A 13,795-nucleotide genomic window follows, 5' to 3' on the forward strand; every position below is an offset into this window, starting at 1 on the left:
AGAACTTACTTTTTGTCCTAAACGGACTAAATTTCACTGGTGATATGGGAATGTAGCTGCCTTAACTTTCGAGCAGTCTTCTGCTTGCTGAAGTGGTGTTTGCACCATCTTTGGAACAGCTGCAGTGCCCAGCGTCATTTCAAGTACCTGTTGCTTCCCAGTCACCATACTGAGGCTTTGGTTTCTCTAAAATACCCTTCCCTTATTCCAACTAATGTTTTAATGTAGATTATTTTTCCAGAAACTCTGTTCTCCTCCAATTCTCAGTCTGCTCGCACATGAACTGGACATACTTCAGAAGTGTGTTGAGGCTTCTATTACTAGAATGTCAATTCCCGTGTTTAATAGCAATCAGAACTTAAATACAGCAAACGTCCGTTGTATAATGGTTTACCATAACTGCAAAATTCAAATCAAATTGCTTCCTTTTTTCAAAGCATCACCACACCACAGTTTGAAGATGATTAGTAATTCATCTGGAATAAATACTTATTTATAAATAACTGTAATTTTCTACATCTGATTCCCGTCCCTTCTCTTCCTCCCCTCTTCCCTGCATCACTAGTACACCATGAATTTTGATTTGTGCTCTTAATGCAAATATTGAGTGCTTTTGCAGTTTCCAGCAGCACAAAAATTAGAAGCAGAAGTGAGCAGGAAATACGTGACCCAAAACAATTTAATGGACATAAGAGCAGGGAACAGTTATTGAGCACAACCACAGGCGCATCTGATCCAGGGGATTATCTTCACGGACTCTTTTCTCTTCGAAGAATGGTAAAATGTGAAAATATAAAAGAAAAAAAAATATTTTCATACTCTGGATTTGATCTTGGTTCAACAGCTGGAAACCTTACATCACTCTTACACTTATGATATTGAATGATTAGAACAACCATCTGCAAGCACAACTATTCATAAAACATCTTGAAATGATGAAATGCAGAAGTTTATACTACTGTTAATGTTATTCCCTGTAGTGCATGTCACAGTGGGTTAACTCTTCTTTCAGTGAATCAACATAAGCTTGTGGTGGCTCAGCCAAAGGGATTATTTTAAGTATTATGTCCCTTGTGAACCTTCAAGTTACTCTCAATTTGACTGTAAAATTCAAGGTCACTGTGTAAAAAGAACTATCCCTACACCCTGAAACATGATTTTTCTATTAAGGCACACATGACCAAACTCTTGTATGCACATGTCACATGGCAGACACTGGAGAACTCAAATACAGTTGGGAAGAGCTTCCCTCACTGCAGCTAAAACACTAGCTTTTAACCAAAACAGAAATTCTCCATCGTGAATACTGAGAACAATGAAGACATTATTCATAAATAGCTTTCCTTTAAGTAAAGCATGCTTCGAAAAATCTGCTGGGCTTTTTGGAAACAGACTGAGGCCACTGACTACATCTTTCATGCATGGTGTGTGTGGAACACCAATAGCAGACAAAATTCCCACGCCCCACTCCTCTTGGATTGAAGACTGTAGCAATGCAAGGCATTGCAGTTAATTTAGGTGGTAAGAGAAGAGGCTTGTGCTTACCATCTTTTTGTATAGCACTGCCAGGTGTTTCACAGTATAAGCCAAGGAGGGATGATCTGGAGCCAGTGCTCTCCTCCTGATATCTAAAGCTTTTTCATAGAGTTCCTCAGCCTTGTCATAGTGCTTCTTCTCATTGTACAAGGCTGCCAGATTGTTCAAAGACTGTGCACAGTCTGGGTGGTTGGGTCCCAGGACTCTCTCTCTCATTTCCAAGGAGCGCTTCAGAAAAAGCTCTGCTGTCCTACAGAACACATTCATTCAGTGATATTTTAAAGCTGGTAACATCTGTACAGGCTGAAGTGAAACAGAACAAACTCAGCCTTGGAAAGTGCACAAATACTGACATCTGGAAATAGACTTTTCTCAGAATAAGCCAATGCCAGATCAGCAATTAATTTACACAGTGAGGAACTATACATCCCAGATATGGTCCTGCTATGCAAGCTGACCATAAGAATGCAGACAGAAAGCTGGTCAATATACCCCTGTGCAATCCTGGATCCCTCCTGTCAAGGACTGACAAGCCAATCTAGCAGATTTCAGCAGACTTTACACTACCCCATAGCTGCTCTTTTCTTTAATTCAGCCTATATCTTCAGTTATGCAAATAATCCTTCTTTATTCAAGACATTCTACTGACTTCAGGGCAACTCCTCATAGTAGTCAAGTACTTCCCATAGATAAAGCAACAGTGGAATATAAAGTAAAGGTTCAGAACGCCCCACTTATTTTTCAAATAACTTTAAAGAATAGAAAATATACTACAGAGTTCAACAGACAGCTTTCATACCAAAGGGCGAGAAATTTATGTGTATCATGAGCTAGATTATGGCGGTAGAGCCCATCTAGAAGTAACAAAGTAGAAAAGACTCTGTGTAATGCCACCATTCAAGTGTTTCCCTGTCAAAAGGGTATATTTTCTCTCACTAGACTAGCTTACTACCATTCCGTTACAGATTTACAGCAGCTCCTCCATCACAAACAACGGGTGATCCCCATGTAATACTGGTAGCATCCAGTATAACTAGGCAGTTTGTCATCCTGACATACACCTAATTCTGCGTGACACTATTCCCAAGAGGTCAGCTTAGTAAATTGGAAAAATCCACTTCGCACTAGATAAAAAAATAAAAAAGACCATTTATACACAGAACTGTAGGTTCAATTCTGGAACTCTTAGACAAGTGTCAAAAGGTGCTGACCCCATGCAAGGGCTAGAGGATGATGTGTGATATAGCATATAACAAAGTGACATAGCCTTCTGCCACTGATTTCATTCTAACTGCATCAAATTTATGAAAAAAATTCGATTTTGGACTTGCCGATTCAGAACAGACATACAATACCCATTTAGAGAAATGACTTAAACCTTTACTAGAACAAAGTTTAAACTTTTGGTCACCTATGAAATAGTGGAGATATGGTTACTCTAGAAGCGGGTTGTGTTGGACAGGAACTACATATGAATAATGTGGAATATAAAATGATTGTGTATGAGGTTAGATCGGTATCACTCCTTTATAATCAGTCGCTTCAGTATGACTTCATGAGGGTAAACTGACGAAAACTCCTGCATTTCCAACAACTGTTAAAAATCAGTTGCTTCACTGTAAAGGTCCTGCATTTAACAGAGATTCTGTGTTCAGATCCTACATTATAACATACTTCTGTAGTTATCCAACAACTACTGGTGACATAAACATCAGATATAGGAAGAATGTAAAAATACTTCCAGAATTTATTTGGTGCTTTTTTGCTGTGCACTTACTTTCTCCTCTGAAGAGATTCAGTTCAGCAGAGTGGGATTTAAAGTCACTTTACAATCACCCCACAACACAGTTTTAGACTACTCTGTGGACTGAAGAAGTTGATATGAAATGTGGCTAACCATGCAATCAGAACTGTTCTGCACATTTTGTTCCCCCTCAAAACCCCTGCTTATCTCTCTGCTTTTAGAACACCTTTGTGCTTGTTCTGTCCTCTTTTTCCCTTAAAAAGGCTAGCAGGGTAGGAGCCTGAGGATTACAAGCACATTGAGTATTTAACTCGTTATCTCTTATAATATGACAATTTGGAGTGACAACAATCCTGCTCTTCAAGGATGAACACTATAAAGGAGGGTAACAAAATAGTGAAGCTGAGTAGAAGGGGCATAAATTTTGAGAGAGAAATGGTATTTGCAATGAACGCTAGTTAACTGTCAAACATCAATTCTGAACACAGAAAATGCACTGACTTGGTAAACACTCACATGCTAACCGCATGAACTCTAGAAAATACAAGTAAATTTCACAGTAAACAAAAACCAGTAGAAAGAATCAGGATGGCACCATAATGAGTCATGTCTCTACATTTAATGCCAGTCCTCAATGCTTTGCTTCCATTTAGATCTATGAGAGCACTCAGTGTATGTGTCAAAACTAATACAACTTACTCAAGATTATTCTGCAGGTAATAGAGGACTCCAAGCTCATTGAGGGTTCGAGCATTATCTGGTGTATCCTTGCCTAATGTGAGCTCTTCCAGTTGCAGGGCTCTCTGACGCAGGAGAGCAAAGCCACACTACAGCAAAGCACAAGGTAATGCAAGCCAATCACCATTACTTTTAAAGTGTACAACTGAAAACAGAAAATCAAAAGACTCAGTTTGGTGCCACAGCAGCACAATAATCCTACCTAAGTTCTCATTTGAAGCTAAATAGCACATAGGCATTCTGCTTATTTACAATCCAACTGTGAATTTCACCAAAAATGCTTCCAGGAAATTTAAATTACTGTGCTGTCATACAGCTTTGTTTTCCCTGTATCCCACATGCTAATCTGCTTAAACTCCACAGTTCAAATAACCAGTATGGATCAAATTCTTAGTTTTAGAAGCTCAAAAGTTAAAATCAAGTTAAAACTCCTATCCTAAATGCCATATAAAAAATGCATATAAAAGTATTTCTCAAGGCTTTACATGGATCCTTGTAGAATGGACTGCCAAGCTAATGTTTACATGCGAAGGCAATTACAAATAAAAAGTGCAGCCATTGATACACACTCTACCTATTCTTGATCTTTGCAGTCTTAACAAAAAATATTTGTGTAGTAGAACTCATCGCAGAAATGGACAAAACTTCCATGATCCAAATTAATTTGTATTTGAGCACTGTGGAAACAGAACATTTTTATGGCTTTTCACCACTATCATTAGAGTCACAACTAGAATTCTGGAGTTACTAAATGAACTCCTGTAGGACAAGCACTACATTACAAACAAATCCTTAGCTCTAAAAGTACAAAAGGAACTCTGTAGCTGAAAAACACAGAAGAAAAAATAAGGAAGAATTCAGTATGGCACCTAATACTATTACTGGGATTATCCACTGCAGTAAGCACTGTGTTCACTAATATTTGTAGGATAAATGGCTCAGTTATTTTGGAGAACACTTTCTTTCTGTTGCCACTTTGACAGCCAATTCTATCAGCAGTAAATCTGTACCCCCAAAACCATATATCCACTTATTTCTTTTCCACCTTTCTCAACTCCATACCAGTTGTACTGATGCATCTTCACTTCCAGCAGAGTTGAAATTTCCAGCAGTCACCAAAAGCTGCTGCTAGACTACTTCACTACCTATGTCCTTAATTATCAAAAGCACTGGAGCTTTGTCAGCTCTGCTGACACACTTTATCATCTATTTAGCAGAGTCGCAGCATGCCCTGCACTTTTATTAAATATCAAAAATTTCCTTACCAGACTGCCTTTCTGCCTTGCTGCTTTTTGGCGTATTTTGAAGGACTTTTTTCTCAGTTGCTCAGCTTGTTCATATCTGAAAACAGTTATTTATAGTGTTAAAAGAATGCCAAATGTAGCATCAGTGAGTATTTTGGAAAGCTTTTAAGTTACTTGAGTATTGCAATTTAATAAGAATCTTGGGGAAGAAAAAAAAAAAAAAATCACATTTTTTGTCAAAGATAAAAATATCCAAAATGCTTTGGGCCAGAAAAATCTCCTCCTCTATCTCTAGAGGTTTGTTGTTAAACTAAGCACAAAAGTTGGCCCCTATTGGGTGGCCTGCTACAAGAACACAGAGGGGATGCTCATGGTTGCATTGGAACTTCTGAAATCCTCAAAAAGAACCAAAGAAACATTCTGGCTTCAGGGAGAAAATCTTTGCTCTTATTTTTGTACCACCTCAACGTAAACGGAAAATACCAGTGTAAAGCTTACTTGTTCTGCTTTTGGTATAAGGTTGCAAGTGCATCAAGTTCACGGGCTACCTGAGGATGTTCACCTCCGTAAGCATTTTCAGAAATTTCCAGTGCCTGTTTATACAACTGTTCAGCATTTCCAAACTTTTTCCACTGAACATAAACTCCTGCTAGCTGGTGGAGTGACTGCGCCACCCTTGGGTGGTCTGGATCCAGTGCAGTCTCTCGAATCTCCAGAGACCGCTGCAGAGGAGCTACAGCCTGTAACAACAAAGTTCAGAACATAATGGCAGCAGGCAGCATCCTGTATGCTACAGTAAGTTAACAACTGCAACAGAAAGCACACAATGAGCTCTGCTTAATTTGCCTTCTTGCTGTTACAACAATCTCTAAATGTACTTACCTGACTGAGAAGACCTAGGTCCTTAAGAAACCGTCCCAGGGTCTCATAAAGATCAGCCAGGCAGATCATACTTTCCTCTCCCTCACAGCTTTTTTCATATTCTTTCAGAGAGTCAAAATACTCAGCTGCCATAGAGCTCTTATCTTTCCCAACCAGCTGCCAGTAACTCAGCAATTCTGCAAAATGTCCCCTGTTTTAACAAGGAAATAAGAAGCTCATCTTATCTCTGATACCCCTCTATTCAGACTGATGCTAACTTAGAGGAAAAGGGCCATATGCATGAATGTTGTCTTTATGCTACAGCATCTACAGAGACAATCCATGGAGACTAATGCTATTCAACAGCAGTATTTCTCCCTTTACCAACCCCCAGGTATAACAGAATAGAAAAAAATACGATTTTTAAGTTTTGAATAGCAAATTTGAATTTGTAATTGAATTTAGCATTCCAGGCTCTACTATTTAAGTTCCTTTAACCTCTATCTGTCATTTTCTGATTTATATTGACAAAGAATTACTTTGAAATATTTATAACTGCCAAAGCAGTGGCTACCTTTGTACCTTTTGTAAAGGTTTTGGGATACAAAGAGATTCAAAAGACACTTGTGTAGCTTTTGCTTATCACCCTGCTGTTGGAAGAGCCAGGGAAGTTCATCTGCACTTCTCCAAGTCACTCGGTCTCGACTATTGAAAGAAAAGCAAATAAAAATAAAAACTCTGAGAAGCCTAATAGAACTTGTCAATTTGATGTGAGAACTAGGCAAGCATACAATTGCCATACCTGAATGACTAAACAGACTACTGCAAGACCTACGTACTCCATTTCCCCACATCTTACTTTTACCTCAGAGGGTACTGGAACCCCCAGGTACCCCACAGGAAGCTGCTCCTCCCTCCCATACGGGCTAATCTACGCCTGCTAGCAGGACTACAGCTCTGCAGCAGCCCACTGTCCCTTCGCACCTCCTTTGCCCGGCACACCATGGCCCTCTTAGCTTTCTGCTACCTAAAAGTGGATGCTCTGAGGAACAGTAAGTAGTAGCCCACAGCTGGGACACACTAACTCAGGACTATAAATGCAAATCAGTTTTCAAGCTGGATATGAACTTGTAGCTGTTCAGCTGCTTACTGCATCTCCTCTTTTGTATTGCTGAATGCATGTGGTCTTCTGCTGCTCCTTCATGCTCTGAGCAACCTCAAATTTCCTAGTATTTACTTGGAGCTAAAAATCCACACGAGTCAGTCACCACAAAATAACTGATGCGGTACAAATTCATGTCCTACCATTACACATGATAACTTCACTCTATGCCCATTCCCCTCCACAGCCCTCAATCTTTTCCAAGATTAAAAAGCAACATATCAATAATAAACTGCTAAGCTGACAACTAGGGTTTTGGAGAGTTATTTTGCCATAATAATGTACTAAACTGAGTCAAAGAATCTATGTGAAGAAATCAAAAATATCCACAGGGCATAAAACCTTTATGGTTTAGCACAGCTTGAGGAATTCTGACCTACCTTAGCTGCATGGTGAAATACTCCACTAGTTTTTGTCTATAGGCAGAAATAACATTTTCACCTTCTTCCATATACTCTAGTCTCACCATCTCCCAAGCCTGAAAGAGTATAATTGAGAGAAAGAGAATGCATTTTATTAAGTGGTGATGATATACAGGGTGCTATGAAACTTGTCTCGTGTTGTAGAACTGAATATCTTTCTATGACAACAGCACTACAAACAGGTCATCTTATATTAGATCAAAGCTCTGGTTTTATTCAGATAATATCTGGTATTATTCAGATAATAAATATTCCCTTCTCCTTCAATTCTGCTTGGTTTTTGCGGAACCAGTTTTTTCTATGACACCTGAGTTAACAACTAATAGATCAGAAATTTCTGAAGGTTTGAAATGCCAGGTTTTCAACTGCTGAACAATACTGACCAATACTGGTATCATAGTTCTAGTAACTTTCAAGATGATTCTAACATCAGACCAGATGTTAAGGAAAACGGATGAGCAAACACAAACAATATCATGGCCTACCTAGTTAACAACAGAACTTAACTAAGAAACAGCAGGGGCTTAGGGGGTCAAGTTTTACTTACACATGTTTAGAATTACAAAATTTACCTGGAGGTGCTGGAACTTCAGCAAACCACAGCCGTATGTCAGCAAACACATTTTGTGCAGGCTATGAACAAGCGAGGCTAACACTGCAGAAGATAGTTCAGGATAAAGGTCCATCAGCTCTGACTCACTCACACCATTGTGGCTAACACCGATGACACACAGTATCTACAGAAAGCAGAAAAATAATTTTACACAGTCAGCAATATTTGGTACACAGTTTAGTTACACAATATTTTTTTTGGCATTTCAGTGTATCACTGTGTATAACTTTATATGCCAAGGGGAAAGAAAAACCCAAACCTGCCTACACAAGCCCTTTCCCTCTTCTGTCCTCAAAGAGTAGTCCTCAGCACTAATAGATTAATATTCTAATAGATAAAGCACCAAATAGGATGCTCTGGGACAAACAAATGCCTCCTTAGACTTTCCTCTAGAACACTGTGGGAAAATAACTCCTTTACCATAACGGATTTCCACCTAAGTAAAATATGCTAAAAGGTCTTATGCTGCCAGCACCAAAAAACTTCCAGCAATTATTGAGTAGCATGTCCTAATCAAAAAAATGTCCCACAGAACAGGGAAATTCTGCAAAGGTATAAAGAGGAATCAGACATCTAGTAAGTGGTGCCCTGTATTCACAAGATACCATGTTTTAATTACATTTACTATGCTCAATGCAGTTAATCATTGGATCAGGGCAGTGATTGGCAAGGAAGTGCTAATTCTGTATCTCATCATAGTGCAAAAGTTCTGTTCTGTTCTGTAAGACAACGGCTTAGTTGAAATTTAATGCAAAGCATTTGTATGTTCTATAGTTCTGCAATAGATACAATTAGATTAATAAAGTTTCCTTTGTATACTACGAACACAGTAATCTCTGAATCATACACATGAACCAACAGAAATTTATACTTATTTTTAAGTTAAGAAAAAACTTTTCACAGGAAAGAATATACTTTACCTGTAGACACAGTGATACATTCTCTGCTTACCTCTCTCAAAAGACTTTTCTCTTTATCATTCTGCAATGATTCTTGAATTGATCTCAGAACAAGCCTGTACAGCGACACAGTGTCTTGACATTGAAAACACTGTTGAAGGGTTTCATCAATATTTCCTGTATTTCCAACGCTGAGCAGAAGGACAAAAAGGGCATGATTTAGCATATTACATTTGGCTGAGTAAGATGAATTTAAACCACTGAAGAGCTGTATCTTAAAAGTGCTCTGAATTCCTACTGGGTTTGAAAGGTGCACAGCATCTAGAGAGATTAAACACAGAAGAGGTGAATTCCTGAAACCACCTTCTAGCACACTGATTTTTCTAAATTGCTGCAAGATCTTTCTTTTTTAAAAAAAGTATGTTGCAGTGTTCCTTCTTCCAGGAGTACCAAATAGGAACATCAGATTGGATAAAGATAAAACTACATGCTGCTGTTTCTTTTAATGCATTTACAAAGCATGTTTCCAGGAGCAATTAAACATTCTAGGATATAGAACAAACAAAAAATAATGAAAATCAGTCACCCAGAGTAAATTATCAGTGTATCATCTTCTGGGTGCCTCTAAACTAAACCCACATCTTTCTCAAGATGAAGTCTAGGTTAATAAGTCAATGCACTTATTAAGTATTCTCTTGCAAAAGAGGGAAGATTATTTTTCTCCACAGCAGGAATTATAGGGCAAAGTACCCTATGCAGCCTGTTAAAATAAACAGTTGCTGAACTTCCTTTTAGCCTTAAAAATCTATGAGGCAAACTATCTGGTACATCAGCAAATACAACAGATCTGAATTAAACTGTTTGACAGAACATACCAACATTCTCCAAATACCTTTAAAAAGCACTGAAGCAACCAACATAGCAAGAAAGCAGAACAACAGGAAAAAAAAATAAAACCAGAACAGCTAAAAACAGACAGATGCAACTATGTGGATTCACTTGAAGTATCAAAATGGTGATTGCAAACTCTCTGATTTTTTCCTCACATCGCATTCACAGTCAGTGAAAGGGGAAAAATCTGTACATTGCTCCACTGTTTTTTCTTAATGAGATTCATTCTGTGTTAAATGAATGTATTTCAAAATGCTAACAAACTACTTGAAGTCTTTTAGTCTAATGATGAGTATAACAATTTCAAGATCATCTCAACTTACCAAGCAATGGTTTTGCCCAGGAGAGTGACATACAAAGCATTGCAAGTTGTGGCGGAACGACAATGTCTCTCAAGCTTCTTCTCCTACAACATTTTAAACAAAATCTGTGAGCCAAGATGAAATTAACCACACCATTAGAATGTTCAGTTTTGACACAAAATTAAAGAATTCCAAATATGCTTCTATCTGACTATGACATAATAAGTAGTGCACAAAATAGTGCATGCTTTTAGAGCTACACGAGCATACAAGTGAAAGTTCCCTTTTGAATTTAAGATGAAGGGTTAGGATCTAATCATTGTATGAGGATTAACTTACAGAATCAGACTCCAAGGCAAAAAGGTAAAATACTCTTTTCGTACGCTGCTAATCATTGTTACAGTATCATGCAATACTATACCTTCTATTATTCTAAAATAAAATATCACGTTTACAGCAATATGTGCAACTGCATAACTAGTTTTGTGTTAATTTACACTGTTCTTTCAGAGCTACGAGCCATGAGGTAGAAATACTCAAATTGCATGCTATTTTGAGCAGCAGCATTTAGTTAGCCAAATATAATACCCTTCTGGCAGCTGGACTTGTTTCATCTTTCCATGTTTTCATTAAAAGTTATACTAGAGAAAGGTACTCTAGAAGAACTGCAACAGACATACCTGCTCTTTAGTCAATTTAACATTTGCAGAGTTACATTCTGCACTAATGAGAGATTTAACATCTTTGGAATTCAGTGGATCAAGATGAAGCGTGGGCCACAACCTTTGTTAAAAGAGAACAAAGTCATATTCAGACCTTATTAAATAGCACACAAAAGGAAAAAAAAAAAAAAAGACATCAATGTTCCAGAACTTTTTAAAGATTTATATCAAAGCAGTAATTGAAGCTATTTCCTGCCACTAAGTAATTCCAGTCATCACAATTCAAATTTCCACTTTTAGCCTTATCCTGGATCTACATCATGGTATTGAGGTTTTTCACGTGCATCTAACTGCATTTACAGTCACGTGCATCATACAGTCACGTAGATAGATCCACCACAGTAAAACAAAACCCTGGTTTCCCAACAGCTAAAACCCATCCTCACTGCAGCTGCAATAAAGAAGCTGTCATTGCCTTCAATGGTTGAAAAATCTTATCTTATTAAGTCTCCAGATCTTGACAAATCTGACTGTTTTCTCTTCAATGAGTAACCGTAATTTAAAACAGTAATTCTAACCCAGGCTACTTTGAAACATCTCAGAAACATAACGTACCTCCAAGCCTGTGGACATGTTTCTACATTCACTGATACAATCACCCTCACGTTGACTGGCAGTGGATCTATCAGCCACTTCATATGCTTCTCAGCTTGCTTAAAAACAAATTTGGGTTATTTAATACAAAGGTTGTTCAAAACAATGCCAGAAGTTGATACATTTCATTAACTACACAGCTCAGTGAAAGAAGTCTTAAATTCTCCAGTGTCCTTAAAAATTGTTCATGATCTGGTTCTCGAAATGGTGCTAAATGATCCACTGATATGTATCAGCATGACCGTACATTAAATAAAGCAGATAGAATACTACTGTTGCAAAGTTCACCTCATAAAGACTAGGCTATTTACATGTCCAATAAGTTAGCTCACAGCCTTCAATCTTTGGATAGATCATGTAACTGGACTGCTCAAAAATTAAGGTGTTAAAATAAATTCAGAAGTAAAAAAAACCCAACCCAACATAAAATCTATCTATAAAAATTGAAAGACTACTTTAACTCATTCACACTGTTTGCAAAACTATTTTTTATATGTACTCTTTAGAGCAAGGCAAACAATATTTCTATTACATAGCTATAGCTGAATCTATTAGAGTCGCCAAGGTTTCCTTCAGACTGACAAATGGCAAGTATTTTGAAAACATACCTGTATTTGGTCAATAGAATCAATAATTATAATAATGCTGCCTTGATGACGTGCCGAAAGTTTTTCCAGCCAGCGGGGAAACTCTTCCAGAAGTTTTGCTGGATCCAAAGTCAGAGGTGACACTAGCCAAGAATGCTGCATAAGCTGCAAAATTATAAGCATATATAACAAATTCTACCTTAAAAATCAACTAGGATAGTTGAATGTAGTCCTATAGACACTAGAGGGGAAAAATAACCCAAAACAAAAAAACCCAACACACTATCTTGGGGCAATTTTTCTAGTCAAGTTCACAAGAATTCTTTCCTTCTAGTGTATGCAGAAAGCTGGCATATGCAGAACAAAGAATATTTATCGAACTTGTTGAGTAAATTCCAGACAGATAATCTGAGTTTACACAATTGAAAAGGAATGTGGAGACTTAAAGGCTTAAAAGTTCCACAGGTTAAAAAGGCAGACTTCTAATACATGAGAAAATTGCAAGGAGTGCACAATCGATTATTTTTTCTAAATGTTATAGTCCTGTGAGGCCCTTAGTGCTACCCTACAAAGGAAAAGGAAAGCTGAGACCCTGGCACAAAAATACTCCTCATTTCTTCCATATAACAGACAATTAAAAAATAAATTTTAACATAGGAAAGAGACTAGTCAAGGAACAATATGGTGCCAATTGGTGAATACAGCCTCAGGTTTCAAAATACATAGACAGAAGAGGTACCACCTGCATCTCTCATTGGCCAGATGGCAGGAAGTTTTGGAAGAAGCTTACATGGTTTTATAAGCCATCAATATAGGTCACTGGAAGCCTAACTGCTAATGCCAATCTATTACGAATATCCAGAGATGGTATTTAATTGATCTGCATTCAATACACAGGATCAGATTTTCCCCACTCTATAATGCTTTACATTTGTATTACTCTTAACTGATGTAGAAAATCATGTAGAAAATTCTATCTTTTGACACATGCACACAAAGGCACTTTCCAAAGAATCATGCAATGAAAGGTAGGTAATAATACAGCATACCTTTAAAGTAAGACGTTTAATTATCAATGCAGATTCTGAGCTAGTAGACATAGGCCTCCCAACAAAGTGATAAAGAATCAGAGTGTTTGGTGAATGTTTCTGTTGCAACTGAATCCTAGTAAGAGGAAGAAACGGGACAAAAAAAGAAAAAGCACGGAACAGACTGTAATTCTGCAAATATCTCTCAAATGAACCCCAACAGTTTTGCCAAAGGAAACAAGAGTGTCTGAGCTAGAGGTGTTCCATGTTTATCTTACGAAATAGGATGATTTCCTGAGCTGTAATTGAACTTTTTATGTCAGATTTCATTTTTGTTCTCCCCGGTATTGATAGCCATTGCCCAGTGCCCCTCCTGGCACTGGATAGTCATGTGTCACTAAGCTTTTAAGAAGTAATGGCTATCAATTTATTCTTATGTGAGCAAATTTTGT

General features: G+C 37.7%; 1 protein-coding gene across 6 annotated transcripts in view; it reads right to left on the bottom strand.

Annotated features, from left to right (window-relative positions):
• The window catches only part of NPHP3 (nephrocystin 3), a 29,489-nt gene that overhangs the window by 4,227 nt on the left and 11,467 nt on the right, over positions 1-13,795 (bottom strand). Inside the window, exons 11-24 of one of the 6 annotated variants that reach the window (XM_005242292.4) lie at positions 13,365-13,479; positions 12,337-12,480; positions 11,690-11,787; positions 11,093-11,195; positions 10,434-10,516; positions 9,272-9,410; positions 8,280-8,444; positions 7,666-7,763; positions 6,706-6,828; positions 6,145-6,334; positions 5,761-6,002; positions 5,284-5,359; positions 3,980-4,107; positions 1,546-1,786 (exon numbers count right to left, since the gene is read on the bottom strand). In XM_005242292.4, coding sequence (XP_005242349.2) covers positions 1,546-1,786; positions 3,980-4,107; positions 5,284-5,359; positions 5,761-6,002; positions 6,145-6,334; positions 6,706-6,828; positions 7,666-7,763; positions 8,280-8,444; positions 9,272-9,410; positions 10,434-10,516; positions 11,093-11,195; positions 11,690-11,787; positions 12,337-12,480; positions 13,365-13,479 — 1,945 coding nt within the window. Of the gene's footprint in view, positions 1-1,545; positions 1,840-3,979; positions 4,164-5,283; positions 5,360-5,760; positions 6,003-6,144; positions 6,335-6,705; positions 6,829-7,665; positions 7,764-8,279; positions 8,445-9,271; positions 9,411-10,433; positions 10,517-11,092; positions 11,196-11,689; positions 11,788-12,336; positions 12,481-13,364; positions 13,480-13,795 lie in introns of those variants that run through there. The other 5 variants (XR_008747403.1, XR_008747405.1, XM_055805617.1 and 2 more) reach the window with 5 other exon arrangements.

Source organism: Falco peregrinus, chromosome 5 (assembly GCF_023634155.1).
Source record: "Falco peregrinus isolate bFalPer1 chromosome 5, bFalPer1.pri, whole genome shotgun sequence".
Lineage (NCBI taxonomy): Eukaryota > Metazoa > Chordata > Aves > Falconiformes > Falconidae > Falco > Falco peregrinus.